This window comes from Malaclemys terrapin, chromosome 13 (assembly GCF_027887155.1).
Source record: "Malaclemys terrapin pileata isolate rMalTer1 chromosome 13, rMalTer1.hap1, whole genome shotgun sequence".
Lineage (NCBI taxonomy): Eukaryota > Metazoa > Chordata > Testudines > Emydidae > Malaclemys > Malaclemys terrapin.
The window spans coordinates 41,676,945-41,702,874 of NC_071517.1; the positions used below are offsets into that span (position 1 = coordinate 41,676,945).

The window sequence follows — 25,930 nt, forward strand, 5'->3', positions numbered from 1 at the left end:
TCTTCCTCATCTCAGCCAGGACAGGGCTGTAGTCAGCTGATATCACTCACTCCATTCCACCCAGCCTCTTATCTGCAGGAGTTTTCTTCCCAGCTTTCCTTCCCTGTGAGTGTTTGGGTGGGATGTGGAGGCAGAATGCAATTGGTCTGTCTTTGTTTTGGGTTTTCCCTTTGTGCTATTCCTCTTTCTCCCCAGCACAATGACTCCTGTCTGGATTGTTTCTCTCTCCCAGCAGGTGCTAAGTGAGGGAGTGAGAACTAGGAGGGGAATCAACATGAGGAACTTCCTGGGGAAGTGGAACCACAGGGACCTTTGTGGGAAGAGCTGAAGGGAATTTTTCCCAGTGCTTGGAGCAGGCAGAAGCCTGGGGACATTGGCACAGGTGAGAGGGGCTTCTGGGAAACCACCTAGGGAAGAAAGTGGATGAATCTGTTAGCGGTGGGGGAGGTGACTAGGATCCCAGAACGCAGCAGACAAATCCCAAGGAAGAGACACCGTGGCACTACCTTCAGTGCGGGAAAGGATTCATTGTGAGATCACAGCTTGTTGACACATCAGACAATCCATACTGGAGAGAAACCCCTTCAATGCTTGGACTGTGGGAAAAGCGCACAGATCTTAATAACCATGGGAGAAGCCACATTGGAGAAAAGCCCATTCAATGCCTCAAGTGCGGGAAATGTTTCAGTTCAAAGTCAGCACTAAAGTCACTTAAGAAAAGCCACACAGGAGAGAGACCACATAAGTGTGTGGACTGTGGGAAAAGTTTCATAAAGAGGTCACACCTTGTTCAACATCAGGCAATCCACATAGCAGAGAGACCCCACAAGTGCTTGGACTGTGGGAAAAGTTTCATAAGAAGGTCAGACCTTGTTTGTCATCAGGCACTCCACACAGGAGAGAGATCCCACAAGTGCTTCGACTGTGGGAAAAGTTTCAAGCGGAGATCAGCCCTGGTTAAACATCAGAGAATCCACACAGGAGAGAGACCCCAATAAGCCCTTGGACTGTGGCAAAATTTTCAGACAGAGATCACACCTCATTAAACATGGGAGAATCCATACAGGATCTAAATTTCTGTGACACATGACAAGAAAGGATTAAGGAGCTTGCATGTAATTGACTCAGATCAGGCCTTGTTACACATCAGGCAAGCCAAACTGGACCGGGACTTTATTAATGCTTGGGATGTGGGAACAGCTTCAATAACAGCAGAAATCTTAATAATCATTGAAGAATGCACATAGAAGAGAGACCTTATAAATGCCTGGACTGCGGGAATGGTTTCCATTGGAAATCAGCCCTTAATAAGAAAAGGAGGAGTCCGGGGGCATCTAACAGATTTATTTCAGCATAAGCTTTCGTGGGTAAAAAAAACCCACTTCTTCAGATGCATGGAGTGAAAATTACAGATAGAGGCATAAATATACTGGCCCATGAGGAGAAGGGAGTTACCTTACAAGTGGAGAACCAGTGTTGACAAGGCCAATTCAGTCAGGGTGGATGTGGTCCACTCCCAATGACTGATGAGGAAGGGTCAATAGCAAGAGAGGGGAAAATTGCTTTTGTAGTGAGCCAGCCACTCCCAGTCCCTATTGAGGCCCACATTGATGGTTTTAAGTTTGCAAATGAATTGTAGCTCTGCAGTTTCTGTCTGAAGTCTGTTTTTGAAGTTTTTTGGTTGAAGGATGGCAACCTTTAAATCGGTTATTGAATGTCCAGGAGGTTGCCATTCTTCAACCAAAAAACCGTGGCAGAGGGGCATTGCTGGCACATGATGGCATATATTATGTTAGTAGATGTGCACCTGAATGTGCCCCTGATAGTGTGGCTGATATGGTTGGGTCCTATGATGGTGACGCTAGAGTAGATATGGGGACAGAGTTGGCAACGGGGTTTATTGCAGGGATTGGTTCCTGGGTTAGTGTTTCTGTGGTGTGGTGTGTAGTTGCTGGTGAGTATTTGCTTTAGATTGGGGGCTGTCTGTAAGGGAGGACTGGCCTGTCTCCCAAGGTCTGGAGGGAAGCTGGAGGCAGGTAGGTAAACTTTGCGGTCAGTAGGTTTCCGGTATAGGGAGGTGTTTATGTGACCATCACTTATTTGCTGTGGTGTCCAGGATCTCTTGTGTGGAGTGGTCCAGGCTGAGGTGGATGGTGGGGTGGAAATTGTTGAAATCCTGGTGGAATTCTTCAAGGGCCTCCTTCCCATGGGTCCATATGATGAAGATGTCATCAATGTAGCGCAAGTAGAGGAGGGGGCACTAAGGGACGAGAGACGAGGAAGTGTTGTTCTAAGTTGGCCATCAAATGTTGGCATGCTGTGGGGCCATGTGGATACCCGCTGACTTGAAGGTCCCCAAATCTGAAATGGTTGTGGGTGAGGACAAAGTCACAAAGCTCAGGCAGCAGGTGTGCTGCGGCCTCATCAGGGATACTGTTCCTGACAGCTTGTAGCCCATCCTCGTGTGTAATATTTGTGTAGGGAGCTTCTACATCCATGGTGGCCAGGATGGTGTTTTCAGGAAGATCACCAATGCATTGTGGTTTCCTCAGGAAGTCAGTGGTGTCTCGAAGATAGCTAGGAGTGCTGGTAGCGTAGGGTCTGAGAAGAGAGTCCACGTAGCCAGATAATCCTGCTGTAAGAGTGCCAATGCCTGAGATGATGGGGCGTCCAGGATTTCCATGTTTATGGATCTTGGGTAGCAGATAGAATACCCCTGGTCGGGGCTCTAGGGGTGTGTCTGCGTAGATTTGCTCCCGTGCTATAGCAGGGAGTTTCTTGAGCAGTTGGTGTAGTTTCTTTTGGTACGTCTCAGTGGGATCTGAGGATAGTGGCCTCTAGAATGTGGTGTTGGAGAGTTGCCTGGCAGCCTCCTGTTCATAATCCAACCTGTTCATGATGACTGCAGCACCTCCTTTGTCAGCCCCTTTGATTAGAATGTCAGGCTTGTTTCTGAGGCTGTGGATGGCGTTGCGTTCTGTGCAGCTGAGGTTATGGGGCAAGTGATGCTGTTTGTTCACAATCTGAGCCTGTGCACCTCTGCAGAAGCACTCCGTGTAGAAGTCCAGTCTGTCATTTTGACCATCAGAAGGAGTCCACGCAGAATTCTTCTTCTTGTAGTGTTGATAGGAGGGTTCCTTTGGGTGAGTGCGCTGTTCAATGGCGTGTTGAAAATATTCCTTGAGTTGACAAAAGTAGGCTTTCAGATCACCACAGAATTGTATCATGTGCGGGCAGGTGGTGTGGCAGAAAGAGAGTCCCCGAGATAGGACAGACTCTTCTGCCGTGTTAAGTGTGTGGTTGGGTAGATTAACAATATTGGTGGATGAGTTAAGGGGACCACTGTTGAAGCCCCCTGTGGCATGTAGGAGTTTAGATAGTTTACTGCCCTTAATAGGCATCAGAAAATAAACACAGGAGAGAGACCCCATAAGTGTTTGGACTGTGGGAAAGGTTTCACAGAGAGATCAGCACTTCTTACCCATCAGACACTTCACACAGGAGAGGGACCTCATAAGTTCTTGGACTGTGGGAAAGGTTTCATACTAAGCTCACAATTTATTAGACATCAGAGAATCCACACAGGAGAGAGAGAGACCTTTTAAATGCTTGGAATGTGAGAAAAATTGTAACTTTAGCTCAAAACTCACTCAACATGAGAAAACCCACTTGTGAGAAAGACACTATAAATATTTTGAAAGTGGGAAAAGTTTAATTAGAGCTCTCGTCTTATTGCACACCTCACATTCCTTCTTATGTGTTCTGACCAGTGTTCTCTCATTTTTTACATCCATGTGTGGAATGAATTTGGTTCTATGCACCGGTATGTGACACATCATCTCCATACTGGTGCACAGCACTTAATTCATGTGGTGGGGGTGGGGTTGGGGCCAAGAGAGTGTGGGAGGGGGCTCAGGGCTGGGACAGAGGGATGGGGTGCGGAGCGATGAGGGCTCTGGCCAGGTGTGCAGGCTGTGGGGTGGGGCTGCACCTGAGGGCTTTGGGGTGCAGACTGCATTGGGGAGAAGACACCCCCCAGCCCTCTCTCACCACAGCAGCTTGGGACTGGGTGAGAGGCACCTCTCCCCAGCCGTGGCAGCTGCAGTGGTGCTGGGCTGGGCTGAGGAAGGGGTTCCTCTCCCCAGCAGCTCAAGTGCACCTGGGCCACGCCTGCAGAGGGGCTCCTCTCCCTGCCTGCCTTCACGGTCCTCGATAGCCAGCCAGTCACGCCCTCCCCATGTCCCGCCGTGTCCTTTGTTGGGATGACAGAGAGTTTCTTAGCCCCACTCGCCCCACACTGATCCCTCTTGTGATAACCTCTGCACCCCATGTTCACCACTTGTGTATGGTTATGATAGTTTGTGTGCAAAGTGTGCCTGGTGAGGGATCATTGGAAATCTCATGATCTGCTGAATATTGTGCCATTGAAATGCGTGTGACACCAGTGCATGTAGAATGGTGAGATTTTAATGTATGTTTGTTGCTAGGCTGACCATATTCCAGGTGCCCCAAAAGAGGACACTAATGGGGGGTGGGGCTGACAGGGGGTGTAGAGTTAGGAGTGCTGGAGGGGGTGCTGTGAGGGTACTCATAAGGTGAGGGCAGTGTTGGCCGCTGTCACAGTGGCAGGGTACTGGCAACAGCTGTAAGTCAGCATTGATCTGCAGAACGCCACCCTTTCTCCCCAGGGCTGGGAGTCTGGGCCTGGGTGGGCGGGATCTGGCAGAAATCAATCAGCTATGGATGCAGGTCAATTGGCTAGTTGGGAAGGTGAATAATCAGGGATGTTTCTGAGTTTCAGCACTTGTGCTCTGCAAACACCCCTGGACATTTGCTGTTATGGCAAAACCCCTCAGCAGGCTCAAAGACGAGGATCTGTCCATAAAGACCCAGACATATGTCAAAGTTTTTGTTACTGAAATATGTCATAGTTCTGGGGATTGTCCCACTCAAACTCCTCAGAGACGACAAAGGACCAACTATGGGTATTAGAAAACTCTTATCTGGCCGTCCATCACCAAGAGGAAGAAAGGGGTAAACAAAGAAATTTATAATTCACCTGAAGGATGCTTTGGAGCTCACACACACCATGAAGTTGCCTGACCCCATGACTGTTGGCCCCTTACTGAAACTTAGTGTGTGTGTGTGTGGGGGGGGTTGGTTGGCTTCTCCCAGTACCAAAACACAGGAAGTGCCAAAGAGAAATGAAAACCCTGAGACTAGTCCCCAGGGCGAATGGAGAGAGGCCAAGGCACTAGGTCAACCTCATTGACAGGGCAGGCAGGCCAATGAGGGAGTCAGGTGCCAGTTCTCTGTGTGAGCTGGAGCTGTCTGCCAGAGAAGGGCAGAGCTAAGGGGAGAGGAGCAGCCAGAGCTGGGTTGGAGGCAGAGCAGCAGAAGCACTGATGCAGAGGGAAGCTGGGTCTGGAGCAGTCTGGAGCTGGGGGTGGTGAGCAACTGGGGAGAGCAAGGGGGGGACCCTGGGCAGCGTGGGATGACATCATGTTTTCCATTCCCCTTTCCCATTTTTTACTTAATTTTTTTTATTACTTGCTGCTTAATAAATCATATTTGTTCTGAACTCAATGCATTTCAGAATGGCGACATCAGGGATGCGTCCGGAGTGAAGAGAGCACCCCAGAGTGGGGATACGACATCCTAGCCTCTGTCCTGAGTGATCGCAACAAAATTGGGGCTGCAGACCCCGCAGGAATCTTGGGGCCAGCGTTGTCGGGGTTTCAGACACCAGAGTGGAAGGGGAGTCCTTGAGGTCAGGCAGGTCTCCAGGTAAAGGGAGTGGGAGCGAGGACTCAGCTCCTTTTGCTATTCGATTCTATCAGGGTGGTGTATAAGCCAGAAGAGTTCCCCACAATACTAAGACCGTTTCCCCTGCTTACCTCTGCATATTTATTGGTTTCTCATAAAGTTAGTTAGGATTACAGGGGAAAGTGTCAGAGCGGCCACCAGTGAGAGTTTCTGGCCACACTCTGAGGCCACCACATTTGGTCGTGAGAATCCCTGGGCTAGATGCTCATGATGGACCCTTCTGATCATAGAGCCTGTGAGTGGAACAGGAGCCGGACACAGAGATGCTGCAGAGCGATGGGTTGATCGCTAGGACCCAGGAGCAGCTGGGAGGCGGCTCTGGGGGGAGCGATCGCTGGGCTCAGGCCCGGCAGCAGGAAGTGACTCGCAGCCGCTGCGGGGACTCTGGCTCCAGGCTCCTGGCGAGATCCCCGAGCCCCGGCGGCTGGTGCTGGGAGCCCGGAGCCCGGGCTGCAGCCGGGAGAGGGGAATCTCCAGCAGGGCCCTTCCCGCTGCTCCCCAGGAGCCTCTCCCAGGGCAGAGCCCCCAGCCCGGCCAGGCCCCTTCCCGGCCCGGCCCCTGCCCCAGGGGGGCCCCGCTCGGAGGGAAGGTGAGAGAGACCCGCCCCCCCCGTCACCCCCGGGCTGCAGGGGGAGGAGGATAAAGAGGGGCAGGGGGTGAGGGCAGGCGGGGGGAGCGGGGTGGGGGCAGGAGGCGGGTGCTGGGGATGCGGGGGGGCAGGCTGGGATCGGGGCGGGGGTGCACTGAAGGGAACATGGGGCGATGCGGTGGGATTGTGGGGCTGAGGGGAGCGAGGCTGGAATGGGGGAAGTTGTCAGTGGGGGGCACTCTGAGGGAAGGGGTGTGTGGGGAGACTGGCGGGGGACTGAGGCAAAAACCCATCCCCCCACACCCACACCCTGCTCCCAGTGTGTTACTGTCAGACACACCCGTGCTGGTGGGGTCTGTGTCTCATGAGTTTTGGGGTCGCCCAGGGCCCTGGTCTGATTTCTGGGCAGGATTCACATCTCAGCCACCCCGGAGTCACTGCTGCTTTGGGCAGGCAGGGAGTGTGGATGGGCCAATGGGATCAGCCTCTGCCTGCCTGTCCCTGGGGGCTGCTGGGGGAGTCCAGAGCAGCTCATTCTTTAGGTGATGCCATCAGAGGGCTCCTGCTGCTCCTAAGGGAGAGGAGTTTACACGGAAGTGTGTGAAAATCCCCCAAAGTGGCCCCTTTAGTTCTACTTTTTTTCTAGCATTTGCTTCAGAGATACTGTTACTGGGAGGGTCTGAAGAGTCTGGGAGGGAATCACGGTGTTACATGGACTGAAGCCCCTTCTGTAACCTCCCCCATCGCCCCTCTTGCCCTGACAGGCTGAGGAATCACGTCCACGTTTTGCTCCAGATGGGCCCATCTTCCAGGAGACAGGGAAGGGAAATGTCTGTGATGGAGCCAGCTCCGGTAGGGGATTATCAGGGAGCTCCTGGGCAGGGGCAGGGAGGAGACAGGGTGTGATAAACCTGCTGATTTTCTGAGTGGGCCCATTGGTGATGGGGGAGGGGAGATGGGACATTCCCCTATTTCTCAAACAGGATATAACACCATTGCACAGGGCTGGGAGTGAGACCCCACTAGCCACAGGCTGCTGTGAAATATGAAGGGAAGCTGTTGGGATTCCTGTCCCTGGCTCAGAGCTCTGCTTCCCGTATCAGCCTGTGTCTCGCAGGTGTGTGGGAAATGTGGAGACCCTGCCCTGCTCCGTGTGCTGTGGGGAGACAAGTAGCTCTCACCTTCTCCCCATCCCCTGAAGCCTCCTGGCTGTTCTGAGCAGGGTGGGGGTGGGATTCTGCTACTCTGTCGCTCCCAGAGCTTCCATACCTTTATCTGTCCTCACAGATAACTAGTGGGATTGTGGCTGGAGCATCAGGTGCTGAGTGGGGGCTTTTGGTGTTCCAGATGCCGGTGACCTTCGAGGAGGTGGCTGTGTATTTCACCCAGGGGCAGGGGGCTCTCCTGGACCCTGCTCAGAGAGCTCTCTACAGGGACGTCATGCAGGAGAACTACGAGACGGTGACCTCACTGGGTAAGGGATTCTTGTCCCCTCGGTTATTCAAAGTCGTGGGGTCTGCATGTCTAACTCTGTTCAGGTTCTTCCCTGGTCAGTTAGCTCAGAGGCGAATGGGTTCCATAATGCACAGCTGCCGTGTGAGAGAGACTTGCATCTCTGTGCCCTCTCCAGTGGGACATGGGTGTCAAAACACAATGGACAAGCTAAACCATCCCCACCCTCCAGCTTTCAAAGGGGCATAAATCCATCATTGTCCTGTCTGTGTTGTTTCACAGCTGCACGAACAATCCCTGTTCACCTCCCTCCTTGGGAATAGCTCCAGCCATGAGGAGGGCTCTGGGCTCTGCAGGTTTAGAAAGAGGCAGGGGTTTAAGTCCAGAGCTGTGTGTGAGTCAGCAAGGCCCCCAGAGTGCACAGATCTTGGGAAAGCCTAGTGAGAGTGTAGTAATAATTCAACTCACCTCCCCAGATAACTTCCTCTGCGCAAGAGACTCAGTGACCATTTTCCCGTCCTCTTGGCTTCCACGTTCCTCCAGCAGAGCGCAGGGACAGGTTCCACTCACGGAATGTCCTTTCTGACAAATACTCCACCAGTGCTCCATGCACCCTAATCTGGTCTGATTTCACCCTCTTCACAGGATTCCCCCTTCCCAAACCTGAGCTGATCGCCCGGCTAGAACGAGGGGAAGAGCCCTGGGTTTCTGATCTCCAAGTCTGCGAGGAAAGAAGGCTTCTTAGAAGCACCCGTACAGGTGAGTACTGACACAGAAACCATCTAGGGAATGAAGGAAAAAGGTTAGGATCCCAAAATATGGTGTGAGTAAGCACCCTCAGTTCTTCCTCATCTCAGTCAGGACAGGGCTTCACTCATCAGATATAGCTCATGCCATTCCACCCAGCCTCTTCTCTGCAGGTGTTTGCTTTGCAGCTTTCCTTCTCTGTGAGTGTTTGGGTGGGATGTGGAGGCGGAGTCCCGTTGCTCAGTCTTTGTGTTGGGTTTTCCCTTTGTGCTATTCCTCTTTCTCCCCAGCACAATGACTCCTGTCTGGATTGTGTCTCTCCCAGCAGGTGCTGAGCGAGGGAGTGAGAATGAGGCGGGGAATCATCATGAGGAAGTTCCTGGGGAACTGGAACCGCAGGGGACCTTCTTGGGAAGAGCTGAAGGGAATTTTTCCCAGTGCTTGGAGCAGGCAGAAGCCTTGGGAAGTTGGCACAGGTCAGAGAGGCTTCTGGGACACCTCCCAGGGAAGAAAGTGGATGAATCTGTTAACGGTGGGGGAGGAGAGGAGGATCCCACAGCGCCGCAGACAAATGCCAAGAAAGAGCCACCCTGGCACTACCTTCAGTCTCTCGAGTGCGGGAAATGTTTCATATCAAAGACACAAATAATTAGACATCAGTTAAGCCACACAGGGGAGAGACCCCACAACTGCTTGGACTGTGGAAAAAGTTTCATAAGAAAGTCAAACCTTGTTAAACATCAGGCATTACAAACAGGAGCGAGACCCCACATGTGCTTGGACTGTGGGAAAAGTTTCACAAGAAGGTCACACCTTGTTTATCATCAGGCAATCCACACAGGAGAGAGACCCCACAAGTGCTTGGATTGTGGGAAAAGTTTCATAGGGCGGTCAGACCTTGTTAAACATCAGGCATTACACACAGGAGAGAGACCCCACAAGTGCTTGGACTGTGGGAAAAGTTTCATACAGAGGTCACACCTAGTTCACCATCAGGCATTACACACAGGAGAGAGACCCCACAAGTGCTTGGACTGTGGGAAAAGTTTCATACAGAGGTCACGCCTATTTCGTCATCAGGCATTACACACAGGAGAGAGACCCCACAAGTGCTTGGACTGTGGGAAAAGTTTCATACAGAGGTCAGACCTTGTTAAACATCAGGCATTACACACAGGAGAGAGACCCCACAAGTGCTTGGACTGTGGGAAAAGTTTCATACAGAGGTCACGCCTATTTCGTCATCAGGCATTACACACAGGAGAGAGACCCCACAAGTGCTTGGACTGTGGGAAAAGTTTCATAGAGCGGTCAGACCTTGTTAAACATCAGGCAATCCACACAGGAGAAAGACCCCACAAATGCTTGGACTGTGGGAAAAGTTTCATAAGAAGGTCAGACCTTGTTCAACATCAGGCAATCCACACAGGAGAAAGACCCCACAAGTGCTTGGACTGTGGGAAAAGTTTCATAAGAAGGTCAAACCTTGTTCAACATCAGGCAATCCATACAGGAGAGAGACCCCACAAGTGCTTGGACTGCGGAAAGTGTTTCATATGGAGGTCTGACCTTATTAAACATGGAAGAATCCACACAGGATCTAAGCTTCTGTGACACGTGGCAAGAAAGGTTTAAGCAACTTGCATGTAATTGACTCAGGGTCAACGTTTAGAGAGAGATTTTAAAAGTGTGTCCACCTTAGATAGCTAGAGATTGAAATGTAAATGTGTATTTTCAAAGACTTGGAAGAAGAGGGCAAGTCATGTCTGAGTAACCTAATTGCCTTCTATGACGAGATAACTGGCTCTGTGGATGAGGGAAAAGCAGTGGATGTGTTATTCCTTGATTTTAGCAAAGCTTTTATATGATCTCCTACAGAATTCTTGCCAGCAAGTTAAAGAAGTGTGGCCTGGATGAATGGGCCATAAAGTGGATAGAAAGCTGGGTAGATCGACTGGCTCAACTGGTAGTGACCAATGGCTCCATGTCTAGTTGGCAGCCGGTATCAAGAGGAATGCCCCAAGGGTCGATCCTGGGGCCGGTTTTGTTCAGTATCTTCATTAATGATCTGGAGGATGATGTGGACTGCACCCTCAGCAAGTTTGCCGATGACACTAAACTGGGAGAACTGGTAGATACGCTGGAGGGTAGGGATAGGATACAGAGGGACGTAGACAAATTAGAGGATTGGGCCAAAATAAATCTGATGAGGTTCAACAAGAACAAGTGCAGAGTCCTGCACTTAGGATGAAAGAATCCCATTCACTGCTACAGACTAGGGACCGACTGGCTAGGCAGCAGTTCTGCAGAAAAGGACTTAGGAGTTACAGTGGATGAGAAGCTGGATATAAGTCAACAGTGTGCCCTTGTTGCCAAGAAGGCGAACGGCATTTTGGGCTGTATAAGTAGGAACATTGCCAGCAAATCAAGGGACGTGATCGTTCCCCTCTATTCAACATTGGTGAGGCCTCATCTGGAGTATTGTGTTCAGGTTTGGGCCCCACACTAAAAGAAGGATGTGGAAAAATTGGAAAGAGTCCAGCGGAGGGCAACAAAAATGATTAGGGGGCTGGAGCACGTGACTTATGAGGAAAGGCTGAGAGAACGGGGATTGTTTAGTCTACAGAAGAGAAGAATGATGGGATATCTGGTAGCTACTTTCAACTACCTGAAAGGGGGTTCCAAAGAGGATGGATCTAGACTGTTCTCAGTGGTACCAGATGACAGAACAAGGAGCAATGGTCTCCAGTTGCAGTGGGGATCGTTTAGGTTGGATATCAGGAAACACTTTTTCACTAGGAGGGTGGTGAAGCACTGGAATCGGTTACCTGGAGAGGTGGTGGAATCTCCTTTCTTAGAGGTTTTTAAGGTCAGGCTTGACAAAGCCCTGTCTGGGATGGTTTAGTTGGGGAGTGGTCCTGCTTTAAGCAGGGGGTTGGAGTAGATGACCTCCTGAGGTCCCTTCCAACCCTGATATTCTATGATTCTAAGAGGGGTAATTGTAGTAGTCTATGTTTAGCTATCCAAAGTGTTCCTGTATTCTGTTAAATCAGGGATCAATAATTCAGTGATTATGCCCATGTCCCATGCCACTTGCCCAATTCCAGCTCAGTCTCTTTGAATTCACTGGGGGTAGGGGCTGAAGGACGGAGGGAAAGTTTATAGCTGAAATTTTGCAAGGTTAGTGTTAATCGGATCTGTTCCGCTTTCCTGCTCGGACATTTTCTCTGGGGATCCCAGAGACGGAAAGGAGCAGGTGTTACTATCTTGAGTCCGCATCCCCATGGTGACTCTCTACGCTATCAATTATGAAAATGTGGGCAGAGCATCCCAATGGAGGCACAGGAATGTGTCAGGGGAGGCGCGATCAGTGTGGGTTGTTGGGTTTTTTTTTTAAAGAGCACTGGCTTTCAGCCCCAGTTGGCTGGGGCTCATGAGGAAGGAACAGGCCTATCTGGGAGGTGGGGATAAATGCTCAGGCTCTCAAACCCAGGTGGAGCAGCAGCACAGAAGTCGGGGTGGCAATGGGGTGATAAGTCTGCTGTGAACAGCGATATTGAGGAATATCACTCTTCACGTGGCCACCCTAACTTCTGTGCTGCTGTTGGAGGCCTTCAGAGCTGTGCACATCGCCAACGACTACTCTGCCTTTAGAGCTGGGTGGTGATACATGTGCTTTTGAGGGTGTGGGCGTAAATGACCACAGACACCAAGGTGGGGGTGGCAATGAAACACATCTGAGAACCACTGGTCTACACGCTTATGGGCACCACGTTTATAAAATGATGAATCTTCCCCAAAGTATGGCTTGTGAGGTATCATGGGAAAAGTCATCATCTGCTGAATATTATTGTCCCATTAAAATGTGTCTATCAGCACTGTCCATGGAGCTCTGAGAGTTTGCTGTATGTTTGTTACATGCTGTAAAGCTGGAAAACGCCCACAGACGAGCTCCGCAGAGACAATGTCACCTGCACACCAGCTAGGTGCTACGTGGCCAGTAATTGCTCAGCCGGCCATTCACCAGCTGTGGAGCTGGGAACAGGAGAGTTACAATTCTCCGGAAGGATGGCTGTACGCTCACTTAGGCCACAGACTGATTGTCGCCTGCCCCCCGGCTGGGGGATGAACCTCAAAGAGGAGAGTGGTATAAAAGCACAAGGGAGAATTGCCTCCATTTTTACCTCTCCTCTCCCATCTTTACAGAAGGCAACAAGATGGCTTGAAAGGCAACAGGGGCCTTGGAGTGGGGAGGATGGACCAGGGCTGGAAGGAAATCCAGGCTGTGTACTAAAAACTATGAACTGCCTGCAACAGCAGGTGGGGTGAGAAAACGTGCTTGCTTCGTATTTTCCTTAGGCCTTGGCTACACTTGCAGATGTACAGCGCTGAGAGTTAAACCTGACTTTGTACAGCTAAGTAGGGAAAGCGCTGCAGTCTGTCCACACTGACAGCTGCCCAGCGCACTGTTGTGGCCACATTTGGAGCCTTTGCTGCGCCATTGGGAGCGGTAGATTATGGGCAGCTATCCCACAGAGCACTTCTTCCCATTCTTGCGCCATGGGTTGGGGGAAGGAGGCGTGGGTGCAGGGGACTCTGGGTCCGGTCCCAACGCCCCGTTATGCATCGCTTCGCATCCCAGAAATCCCTTTGTTTCCATCCACCTTTAGCAGCATCTTTCAGCGGTTTCTGTGCAGCGTGATCTGTCTGCGGGAAATGGAGCCCGAACTGGTGAGGCTTATGCTGACTTATCTCATCAGCACGTTACGTTTGGCTGTCGAACTATTCCTTAAGATCCAAAGTGACAGTGAGAGTGAGGAGTCCGACGATGCTATCGAGCCGCGTAACGTGTACGACACAAAATTGCTTGTGTCATCCACAAACATGCTCAGCACCGTGGAACACCGCTTTTGGGCTTGGGAAACAAGCACCGAGTGGTGGGATCACATCGTCATGGATGTCTGGGATGACGAGCAGTGGCTGCAGAACTTTCGGATGAGAAAAGCCACTTTCATGGGACTGTGTGAGGATCTCGCTCCCACCCTGCGGCACAAGGACATGAGATTGAGAGCTGCCCTGCCAGTGGAGAAGCGGGTGGCTATTGCAATCCGGAAGCTGGCAACTCCAGACTGCTACCGGTCGGTCGCAAACCAGTTTGGAGTGGGAAAGTCGACCGTTGGAATCGTGTTGATGCAAGTTTGCAAGGCCATTAATCGCATCCTACTTAGAAGAACCGTGACTCTGGGTAACGTGCAGGAAATAGTGGATGGCTTTGCACAAATGGGGTTCCCTAACTGTGGAGGGGCGATAGATGGGACACACATTCCTATTCTGGGACCACCCCACCTAGGATCCGAGTATGTTAATCGGAAGGGGTATTTCTCTATGGTTCTCCAGGCGCTTGTAGATCACCGTGGGCATTTCATTGACATTAACATAGTCTGGCCCGGAAAGGTGCATGACGCACGCATCTTTCGGAACACTTGGCTGTTCAGGAAGATGCAGGCCGGGACTTTTTTCCCAGAGCGGAAGATCACGGTGGGGAAGTCGAAATGCCCATTGTGATCCTTGGAGATCCCGCTTACCCGTTAATGCCATGGCTCATGAAACCCTACACAGGGAGCCTTGACAGCAGGAAGGAACGGTTCAACTACAGGCTGAGCCGGTGCCGAATGACTGTGGAGTGTGCCTTTGGCCGTTTAAAGGCCCGCTGAGGATCTCTGTATGAGAAGCTGGACTTGGCCGAAAACAGCATCCCCGCGGTTATATCCGCATGCTGTGCCCTCCATAATATTTGTGAAGGGAAGGGTGAAAGCTTCACTCAGGCATAGACCTCCGAGGTTCAACACCTGGAGGCTGAATTTGCACAGCCAGAGATCAGGGCTATTACAGTGTCCAAGCGCAGGGCTGCAAAGATTAAGGATGCCTTGAGGGAGCAATTTGAGGCTGAAAACCAGCAGTGATATCTGGTGCCCTGCATGGGAGTGAAGTGCAGTAGTTCCAATCTTTAGGAATCAGTGTTTGCTAAGCAGACAAGCAGACTTGCAGTGCCTGTTTATTTCCTGGGCTAAAGAGTCTTTTACCTTATACAATAATAAAAAATGTTTTCAAAGCCAAAAAATGCATTTATTAAAAAGAAAACAAATTTATTTATTGAAAAGAAACAAGGGGGTGGAGTGGGGAACGGTACAATCACAGATGCGCGTATGTCCTGTCTGGTGTGCTGTGCAGTGAGTGCTGCACTTCAGGATAGCTATACTGCATGGTGATGGGGGTTGAGTGCAGAGGGTAAGGGTCATGGTTTTCAGAGCTGCGTGGTGAAGATACTGGTTCTGGAGGCAGCTGGTGGTGTGAAAAACACGGAAGTTGGGGAAAGTGGGTTGGAGGTGACAGTGGGGCACAACGGAAAGAGTTTTGGGACAAGAGCTGTCGGGGGGGGGGGGGTCGCGTTTGCATTTCTGGTACTGCTCCTTCTGCATGGCTACGAGCTCCTGGATAGCGTGTGCTTGGCGCTCCAGGATGCTTATGAGATGATCCGTGCTTTGCTGCCAGTGCTCCATTCTTTGCCGCCGGTGCTTTGTTTGAGGGCTGGGCTGCACTGTCCTCTGGGTGTCTGTGCCTTGGGGAGAGCCAACAGCTTCAGGGGGCACCTACACTGAACACTGTCCCAACATTTTCCACAGGAGTTCGTCCCGGACGATATCTTCCAGCTGAGGGTGACCTGGGAAGCAAGGGAGGGTCTTCTACTGCAATGCAGCTTCTGCCCTGGCCCATATGCAGCTTGCCTGTGTGCAGCAATGGTCCCCCTGCCCCTCGCGGCACAGTGGCACGGACACGTTAGCCTGGCTGGGACAAGGACCACGGTGGCTCTCCTGATAAAGCTGCGCAAGCGCATTGCACACGTTCTGGATGAGACATCCGAGGACGTTACCGAGGCCGATTACCGTGATGTGATAAACCACATCAATGCAGTATTCCGCATCTAGGCATGTATGCCTAACCCTCCTCTCCCAAAGAGCCCGCACGGAAAAAATTCCTTCCCAGAAAAAAACCCGCTTACCTGGAACCTGCCCTTCTGTTTGTCCTCCACCAAGTACCATCTGCTGCGACTGGCTACCTTCCTCCTGGCTCAAGAAGAGCTCCTGGCTGCATGGCTCCAGGGACTCTGGGGTGTCTCCATCCGCCCCACCACCCTCACTCCCATTTTCCTCCTCCTCCTCCCCCCCCCACCGGCTCTGAAGTGTCCATGGAAGTGCTCGGAGTTTAGGTGGGGTTAACCCCAAGTATCGCATCCAGCTCTTTGTAGAATCGGCAGGTCATGGCGGGAGCACCTGAGCGGCCGTTTGTGTCGCGGGCTGCGGTAGGCCCTCGGCAGCTCCTTCACTTTAATCCTGCACTGCAGGGCATCCCAGTCATGGCCACTTTCCATCATGTCCTTTGATACCTTCCCGAAGGTATCGGAATTCCTATGCTGGAGCGCAGCTGGGACTGGACAGCTTCCTCCCCCCGTACACTGGTGAGGTCCAGCAAGTCGCCATTGCTCCATGCTGGGGCTCGCGTTGCGCGTGGAGGCATGGTCACCTGGAAAGATTCGCTGATAGCTCTCCACACCATGCCGGGCTGAGCAAACAGGAAGGGGATTTTTAAAATTCCCGGGGAATGTAAAGGGTGGGTCACATGATTGGTTACCTGAGGCCAGGGCAGTAGAGTTTGAACTGATGACCAGAGTGGCTAGAACAGGCATTGTGGGATACTGCCGAATACTTCTGGAGGCCAGTCACAGCGCACTGGATGGCCACGCTGGCGCCGCAGCACTGCAGCAGCAGTGCAATAGACGCTATTCCTCTCGGGGAGGTGGAGTACATGCAGCGCTGCAACCACGGAGATACAGCGCTGCAAATGCCTTGCCAGTGTGGACGGGGAGTGAGTTACAGCGCTGGGAGCGGCTTTACAGCGCTGCAACTCGCAAGTGTACCAAGGACTTAGATTGGTAAAATTTAGGATTTAAAATGCATGTTTTAATTTTATAGTTTTAACCGGTTCTGACCTTTTACATCTTTCTCTCTTGTAATCCCTGAAAACCCCCTTGCTCCAGTTCATAAACTGGTTTTAGTGTTTTGTCTGGACCTGTGTGTTTTCATTGAAGTGTTTGGGGGATTTGACTGGAGAGAACAAGGCTTTGGCCTAATCCGGCCCCTTTATGGGGGCGACCCACTAATTACTGAGTTTGTCCAGTGCAGTGGGCAGACTGAGCAGTCCAAGTTGCACATTCCCGGCATGCAAAGCTGGGAGTAGAAAACTGGCTGATGTTGCTGTGTCGTTTGGTACGTTCCTGAGTGTCTGGCTGGTCGCACTCAGTACAGTGTAGCCAGGAGTGACTTTGAAGGCTGGTGGCTGTGTGGGAGCAGAGCGTGGAGGGGTTTGTTGTTCACACAGGGAAGCAGCAGGGTGGATTTGATTTAAATCACTAGTCAGGAAGACTCGATTTAATCATGGTTTTCTACATAAAAATGTATTCTTGTTGGTTGTTATAACCTTAATACATATTCTTCACAACCAGGGCCAGTGGAAGGATGTTTCGCGCCCTATGTGAAACTTCCACTTTGCACCCCCCCCGTCCCTGAGCCCCCTGCCCTGAGGCGCCCTCTCCCCGTGGCAGCTCCCCTCCGCCGCCTTGAGGCGCACCCCCGCCCCAGCTCACCCCTGCCCCGCCTCCTCCCCGAGCACACCGTCGCTGCTTCACTTCTCCCGCCTCCCAGGCTTGCGGCACCAATGAGCTTATGCGCCGCAAGCCTGGGAGGCGGGAGAAGTGAAGCAGCCACAGCGTGCTCGGGGAGGAGGTGGGTTAGGGTGAGCTGGGGCGGGGAGTTCCTCTGCGTGCCACCCGCCCCGCCTCCTCCCCGAGCACACAGTCGCTGCTTCACTTCTCCCACCTCCCAGGCTTGCGGTGCCTAAGCTGATTGGGGAGGAGGTGGGACCGGGAGTTCCCCTGCATGCCGCCCCACCCGCCTTGCTGCAGGCGGCCCACTCCGCCCTCCACTGCCCCAGCTTCCTCCGCCTAAATGCCAGCAGCGATTTGCGCGGCCAAAGGTCCGGCTGCCACGGTCGCTGCCGAAGAAAATGGCGCCCCCCAAATCCTAGTGCCCTAGCGGTCGCCTAAATGGTTGCACCAGCCCTGTTCACAAACAGAGATAGCTGTAGGTTTCATTTTTAGAAGGTACACACTGTACATTTTTAAACAGTGATTTATTTTGAAAACTTTTCAGATTAGTTTTACAGCTATATCAGACAATGGATGTTTGTTTGGTTATTTCATTACCAAAGGTAATTGAAGCAGATATTTATGAAGTCATTAGGAGTGAACTATCTCCAATTCAACAGGTTAATCATTAATAGTTGGACGACTTTCTTGCCATGCTGTATTAGGAGGAGAACATCACCAGACAGACATTTAAATTGTTTTATTTAACTAAAACAACAACGTTCAGTATTCTGGATTTGTTGCTTCAACAGCAAACATATAATATTTTAACAGAAAGGTGTATGTCCCTCTCTTCTCACATTTGTCTCCAGACTTCTCCTTCTCCAGATCTATTCTGCCTCCAACAGTCTTGTATTCATTGAACTTTTTGAAACTTTGCAATTTTTGAGAGCGGTAAGGGATTGACTCTGTGTACACAAATTTGCAGAGGGACAATAGAGGTGAGGTCTGTTATTTCTCACCTCTATATTTTAATTTATTTAAAAACATTTTTACTGTTAACAAGCATGTTACCTTTGGAGACACAAAGCCACAGTTTGAGAACTGGCAAACTAAGCATCTCTGATGGTATCTTCTAGACTGAGCACTGAGTCCCATTGGGTAAATAGAGAGATTAACCTAAGTAATCTATACAGAAGCCTGTGGAACCCAATACGACTGGGTCCTTAATGCATGAACTAGAGGAACTCTTTTACAAAACTTTTTTTAAACATGACATGTCTATATTGTCTCATACTATAGAATTGGAATGTATAATCCCTATTCCATGATGAGAGATCTTTGAGCTACAATATATCTTAATTAAAACTATTTTTAGATAAAATGTTTTTTGAGGAAAAAAATTATCAAAAAAATCCAATTTAAATAACAAAAATCTGATTTTCTTGATTTTTTTTTTAAATCATTGTTTTTTATTGACCCTGGGAAGCAGTGTAAAACATGCCCTGGGATGGAGAATTAAGCAGTTCAGCAGTCCAGATTGTACCCTGGGGAATGTCTCACACCCGCTGTCTCTTCGGACCATTGCGCCTTCATCATCCTGAGCCTGAAAGGGAAGCTAAGCAGGACAAACCAAAGAAGAGGAACCAGCCGACATCCTCAACTCCACCGACGTTGGTTTTGGCTAAATCCTGAACTCCCCCTGGCATGGGAGACTTGAGGTTCTGCTGCCAGCCTTCCCCTCATGCGTCTGTTTCCTTCCTAATGGTCAGGGGTGCAAGTAGCTTAAAGGACTTAGCCCAGGGGTGAGCAAACTTTTTGGCCCAAGGGCCACATGAGGGTTGTAAAATTGTGTGGAGGGCGAGGTAGGGAAAACTGTGCCTCCGCAAACAGCCTGGCCCCGCCCCCTATCCACTCCCTCCCACTTCCCACCTCCTGACTGCCCCCCTCAGAATCCCAAACCCCATCCAACCACCCCCACTCCTTGTCTCCTGACCACCCCCTCCGGAGACTCCCCACCCTAACTGCGCCGCCCAAAACCCTCCCACCCAACTCCCCTTGCTCCCTGTCCCCTGAGAGCCCCAACCCCTATCCATCCCCCTACCCCCTGACAGACCCCCGGGACTCCCACTCCCCATCCAACCCCCCCTGCTCCCTGACCGCCCCCTCCAGAGACCCACCCGTCCCTAACCACCACCCTGGAACCCCAACCACTATGCAACCCACCCTGCTCCCTGTTCCCTGACTGCCTCCCGGGAGCTGCTGCCACTTATCCCACCCCACGTCCCTGTCTCCCCTACCATGCTACTCAGAGCAGCGTGTCTGGCTCCACGCAGATCTAGACACACTGCTCCGCGGAAGTGCACAGCTCCACCCCCAGAGCGCTGCCCACGCGGTCAGACCTTGTTTGTCATCAGGCAATCCACACAGGAGAGAGACCCCACAAGTGCTTGGAATGTGGGAAAACTTTCATACGAAGGACAGACCTTGTTTATCATCAGGCAATCCAAACAGTAGAGAGACTCCACAAGTGCTTGGACTGTGGGAAAAGTTTCACATGGAGATCAGCCTAGGTTAAACATCAGAGAATCCACACAGGAGAGAGATCCCAATAAGAGCTTGGATTGTGGGAAATTTTTCAGACAGACATCACACCTCATTAAACATGGGAGAATCCATACAGGATCTAAACTTCTGTGACACATGACAAGAAAGGATTAAGGAACTTGCATGTAATTGACTCAGATCAGGCCTTGTTACACATCAGGCAAGCCAAAGAGGACAGAGACTTGATTAATGCTTGGGATGTGGGAACAGCTTCAGTAACAGCAGAAATCTTAATAATCATTGAAGAATGCACATAGAAGAGAGACGCTATAAATGTCTGGACTGCGGGAATGGTTTCCATTGGAAATCAGCCCTTAATAAGAAAAGGGGGAGTCAGATGGCACCTTAAAGACTAACAGATTTATTTCGGCATAAGCTTTCGTGGGTAAAAAAAATAACAACACTTCTTCAGATGCATGGAGTGAAAATTACAGATAGAGGCATAAATATACTGGCCCATGAGGAGAAGGGAGTTACCTTACAAGTGGAGAACCAGTGTTGACAAGGCCAATTCAGTCAGGGTGGATGTGGTCCACTCTCAATGATTGATGAGGAGGGGTCAATACCAAGAGAGGGAAAATTGCTTTTGTAGTGAGCCAGCCACTCCCAGTCCCTGTTGAGGCCCAAATTGACAGTGTTACGATTGCAAATGAATTGTAGCTCTGCAGTTTCTCTCTGAAGTCTGTTTCTGAAGTTTTTTGGTTGAAGGATGGCTACTTTTCAATCTGTTATTGAATGTCCAGGGAGATTGAAGTGTTCTCCTACTGGCTTTTGTATGTTACCAATCCTGATTTGTGTCCATTTATTCTTTTACGTAGAGACTGTCCGGTTTGGCCAATGTACATGGCAGAGGGGCATTGCTGGCACATGATGACATATATTACGTTAGTAGATGTGCACCTGAATGTGCCCCTGATAGTGTGGCTGATATGGTTGGGTCCTGTGATGGTGTCGCTAAAGTAGATATGGGGACAGAGTTGGCAACGGGGTTTGTTGCAGGGATTGGTTCCTGGGTTAGTGTTTCTGTGGTGTGGTGTGTAGTTGCTGGTGAGTATTTGCTTCAGATTAAGGGCTGTCTGTAAGCGAGGACTGGTCTGCCTCCCAAGATCTGGATGGAAGCTGGAGGCAGGTAGGTAAACTTTGCGGTCAGTAGGTTTCCGGTATAGGGTGGTGTTTATGTGACCATCACTTATTTGCTGTGGTGTCCAGGATCTCTTGTGTGGACTAGTCCAGGCTGAGGTGGATGGTGGGGTGGAAATCGTTGAAATCCTGGTGGAATTCTTCTAGGGCCTCCTTCCCATGGGTCCATATGATGAAGATGTCATCAATGTAGCGCAAGTAGAGGAGGGGGCTCTAAGGGATGAGAGCCGAGGAAGTGTTGTTCTAAGTTGGCCATAAAATGTTGGCATGCTGTGGGGCCATGTGGATACCCGCTTACTTGAAGGTATAAGTTGTCCCCAAATCTGAAATGGTTGTGGGTGAGGACAAAGTCACAAAGCTCAGCCAGCAGGTGTGCTGTGGCCTCATCAGGGATACTGTTCCTGGCGGTTTGTAGCCCATCGTCATGTGTCATATTGGTGTAGGGAACTTCTACATCCATGGTGGCCAGGATGATGTTTTCAGGAAGATCACCAATGCATTGTAGTTTCCTCAGGAAGTTGGTGGTGTCTTGAAGATAGTGTTACCGAAATATCAGGTCCACCTAGCTGAGAGCCAATAACAGCCGGACAGGGATAAGGAAGAGTTGCTTTATTCTGCAGAAGAAAAGAGAGCTTTGCACCTTGGTACAAAAACTCTGTCTTACACACATTTTACAGATCCTTTATACACATTCAGACCAAGGTCCTTGCAGTGTTAACACTTGATTGGTGGTGGTCAGACCCCTGCTTTTGCTATCTGGTCAGTGAAAACCAGCTTGGGACCAGCTCCAACTACCTTAAGGCCTTGAAGGAAAAGAGTTGAAAAGTTCAGGCTACTGTGTACTTGAAAAGTTTCAGAGTAGCAGCCGTGTTAGTCTGTATCCGCAAAAAGAAGAACAGGAGGACTTGTGGCACCTTAGAGACTAACAAATTTATTAGAGCATAAGCTTTCGTGGACTGAAGAAGTGGGCTGTAGTCCACGAAAACTTAGGCTCTAATAAATTTGTTAGTCTCTAAGGTGCCACAAGTCCTCCTGTTCTTCTTTTTGTGTACTTGAAGTGTCTGCTTCCCCCTAATGGCCACTAGTTGACATAAAGGCTGCTCTGTTAAGGGGGGGTGACTAGTAACTTTCACAGTCCCCCCTTCGAGCCTGACAAATTCAAAAATTGTCAGGCCCGTTACGCAATTTGCGATCAAGCTGGAGGGACAGATACTGGGTTTTCTTATGGACAGCAGAGCTTTTGATGATAGCATTACATAGGCATTTGGCACATTGTATCATTGTCCAAATAACACATAGAAAAAAAGAAAGAAAAGAATCCATTTATCAATTGTTCGAAAGAGCCCCGTAAACCATGACCCAAGGTCTAGAAGCAGGTTTTCAAAACTAAAGGTGTGATCAAGAGATACAGCATGGAAAACAACAGCAGCATTCTTAATGGCTTGTAAATCCTGCTCAATTAAGCCAGAATGATTAACATAGAAAAATATTTTTCCCCGATGTGAGCACAAGTCCCCCCCTAATTGGTTCATATGCTTGGAAGGAGCATTGAGAATGTTTGCACTTCCACCCAGAAAGTTTCCAAGTATGTCTCCATGGCCACAGATCAGATGGTACTCCTGATGTGTCTGTAAGGGCAGTGGGCCAAGCCTGATGCTCTAGATCATTCCGAATGGCCATTAGCTGGTCATTCAGGAAATCCTGAATTTCTGAACATGCTAGATCCCACTGCAATGCCTTCCCAGCCTCAGTGATATTCAATACCGTTTCTGTCAGCAACTTCTGGGTCATAGAACTAAGGGCGGAGATAATCTGTAACTCACCAATTCCAGCCTGTACCTGGGTTAGCTGTGCCCCAATTTCTCATCATGTTTTGGTTCTTAAAAATATTCCAAACTGCTGCTGCACTATTGGCCCCATCTCATAGGGATCCGGTCAAGTCACTTTTCTTTCTAGAGGAAATAACCCAAGCCCTCTGTTGTGCTAATCTAATGGCAGCCCCCTGTGAGCAATTTGGGTATGTAGAGGTGATCTGGAAATTGGATACGGGTAATGAAAATTTAACAGTCCCTAGTGTAGTGTTAATCACAGTTCATTGATACCTAATACATTTCTTTTTGGCGTAGTACTATACCACATTCCCAAGCATGGGTCCCACAAGTTTCTTCCTGCCAGTGTATAATTCTTTGTTTCTTCACCAGGGTCAGTTCTTAATGTCTCTTGTAGGCAGGAATTCCTGGACTTTGGTGGTTCCAATGAAGCAAGTGTTCCTTCTTCTCTTTTCCTGAAACAGTCATGGTTCAGCATTATACAGGGGAGAGGTTACTAGCACATCACCCTGTAATGGTTTTGCGTCTTCTAAAAAAATTCAAAGGCACAGTAGATCTGTCAGTGGACAAGGGAGAGCTTACTAGCACTTCACCTTGTCTTTTTTTCCTTTTTCCTGCTGTCCAGAAGGCACAGCAGAGCTAAAAGGAGAAATAGGCTTATCAGTCGGAGAGCCCTCCCGAGGTGGAGGGGTCTTTTTACAGTGAGAAGCATGGGTCCATTCCAGGTAGGCAGTCCTTGGCACTTCACAGCGGTGTTGGTGGTTAACAGCACTTGGAAAGGGCCTTTCCAGCATGGAGCCAAAGCAGTCTTTTGTTGATGGACATTACATAGACTCAGTCTCCTTGTTTCAATGAACAGCAGGGCTGCTAGGGTCTTTGGGTAGCACTTCTTTTATCTGTGAGAAAAGAAACCTAACACATTTCATTAATGCCTGGCAGTGTTTTGCAGATCTCATAGTTGCTTGGGCACATTCAGGCCCCCCTGTTCTTGGCTGTCAGCCAAGTCTTAGCTGTGGGCAGTGTCCTGGGATGGGGCCAGCATCTTATCTTTGGACGGAGCTTGCTAGTTATTTTTTTTCCAGTTAACTCGTTCTGTTCTTTTTCCTTCTCCCCTTCTTGGGTTCTTTTAACCTACAAAGGAAACTTCCAGTCTTCATTCATACACCTTTTCCCAACAATGAACACATACACATTGCTATTATACAGTACATTAGTCTTATTATTCAATGTATGCCATGTACACCCTTCCAGTAAAAGAACTTTATTACAGAGCTTTGGAGCAACAAACCAGGACAAGCACACCCACTTTTGAGGAGTCCACTTGGTACAATCTCTGGTGTCCAATAGCTTTCCTCCCTCCCCAGCCCTCTGGCTAGAAATCTGAGGTTGCCAGAAGGATCCCATGGGCAATATGGGGAATGGGTTAACCTTCCATGTCCTTGCTTCCAAAGACTGTTGGTATGCAAATTTTAACAACAATTTTGGCCATAGAACACAAAACTAATTCCTATTGTGCCAGTAAATGCATGGTACGTTGAATGCTATTCAGCTGGCATCCATTTTCTCTGATGATCTGAAAGACATAAGAACAGAGGTCTACCCCTTCTGAGCAGTCAGTCAGGGGTATGTCTGCGTAGATTTGTTCCTGTGCTATAGCAGGGAGTTTCTTGAGCAGTTGGTGTAGTTTCTTTTGGTATGTCTCAGTGGGATCGGAGGATAGTGGCCTGTAGAAAGTGGTGTTGGAGAGTTGCTTGGCAGCCTCCTGTTCATAATCCAACCTATTCATGATGACTGCAGCACCTCCTTTGTCAGCCCCTTTGATTAGAATGTCAGGCTTGTTTCTGAGGCCGTGGAAGGCGTTGCGTTCTGTGCGGCTGAGGTTATGGGGCAAGTGATGCTGTTTGTTCACAATCTGAGCCTGTGCAAGTCTGTGGAAGCACTCTGTGTAGAAGTCCACTCTGTCATTTCGACCGTCAGAAGGAGTCCACGCAGAATTCTTCTTCTCGTATTGTTGATAGGAGGGTTCCTTTGGGTCAGTGCGCTGTTCAATGGCGTGTTGAAAATATTCCTTGAGTCGGAGACGACAAAAGTAGGCTTCCAGATCACCACAGAATTGTATCATGTGCGGGCGGGTGGTGGGGCAGAAAGAGAATCCCTGAGATAGGACAGACTCTTCTGCCGGGTTAAGTGTGTGTTTGGATAGATTAACAATATTGCTGGGTGAGTTAAGGGTACCCTTGTTGAAGTCCCCTGTGGCGTGTAGGAGTTTAGATCGTTTACTGCCCTTAATAAGCATCAGAAAATAAACACAGGAGAGAGAACCCATAAGTGTTTGGACTGTGGGAAAGGTTTCACAGAGAGATCAGCACTTCTTACACATCAGACACTTCACACAGGAGAGGGTCCTCATAAGTTCTTGGACTGTGGGAAAGGTTTCATACTAAGCTCACAACTTATTAGACATCAGAGAATCCACACAAGAGCGAGACCTTATATATGCTTGGAATGTGGGGAAAATTGTAACTGTAGCTCAAAACTCACTCAACATGAGAAAACCCACATGTGAGAAAGACACTATAAATATTTTGAAAGTAGGAAAAGTTTAATTGGAGCTCTCGTCTTATTGCACACCTCACATTCCTTCTTAAGACAAACCTCAGAATTGCCTCGACTGTCGGAAATGTTTCCTGTAAAAGTCAGCCATTATAACACATCAAAGGATCCACACAGGAGAGAGACCTCATCAGTGCTTGGACTGTGGGGAAAGCTTCATTCAACGACCACCCCTCATTAAAAGTCAGAGAATCCACAGAGGTATGAGAGAGCCTAGGAATAGCCGGACTGCAGAAAAAGATTCAATTTGACTTCACACCTCAGTGACCCGCACAGCAGAGTGGCCTTGAATGCGGGGGAAGCATTAGGTGCTCCCGGAGTATCAAGCATCTAGAAATCTGTACAGGGAAGAAACCGCTGAGATGTTCTCAGTGCGGAAAACGCTCCAAGTGGAGCTAACACCATGTTGGACATCCGAGACTCCCC

General features: G+C 49.8%; 1 protein-coding gene across 1 annotated transcript; it reads left to right on the top strand.

Annotated features, from left to right (window-relative positions):
- Positions 1-6,152: 6,152 nt before the first annotated feature.
- On the top strand, positions 6,153-16,732 carry LOC128847523 (zinc finger protein 436-like). Its single transcript, XM_054047014.1, has 5 exons — positions 6,153-6,415; positions 7,180-7,267; positions 7,763-7,889; positions 8,513-8,626; positions 8,943-16,732. Exons 2-5 carry the CDS (start codon positions 7,211-7,213, stop codon positions 10,226-10,228), a joined length of 1,584 nt encoding a protein of 527 aa, XP_053902989.1. The 5' UTR covers positions 6,153-6,415; positions 7,180-7,210; the 3' UTR covers positions 10,229-16,732.
- The last annotated feature ends 9,198 nt before the right edge of the window (positions 16,733-25,930 follow it).

Excerpts from the sequence above, each read along its gene's own strand:
- LOC128847523 (XM_054047014.1), top strand. The coding sequence starts at position 7,211 with ATGGGCCCATCTTCCAGGAGACAGGGAAGGGAAATGTCTGTGATGGAG. Across the intron at positions 7,890-8,512 it reads CGAGACGGTGACCTCACTGG|GATTCCCCCTTCCCAAACCT; the intron begins GTAAGGGATTCT and ends CCCTCTTCACAG. Across the intron at positions 8,627-8,942 it reads TCTTAGAAGCACCCGTACAG|GTGCTGAGCGAGGGAGTGAG; the intron begins GTGAGTACTGAC and ends CTCTCCCAGCAG.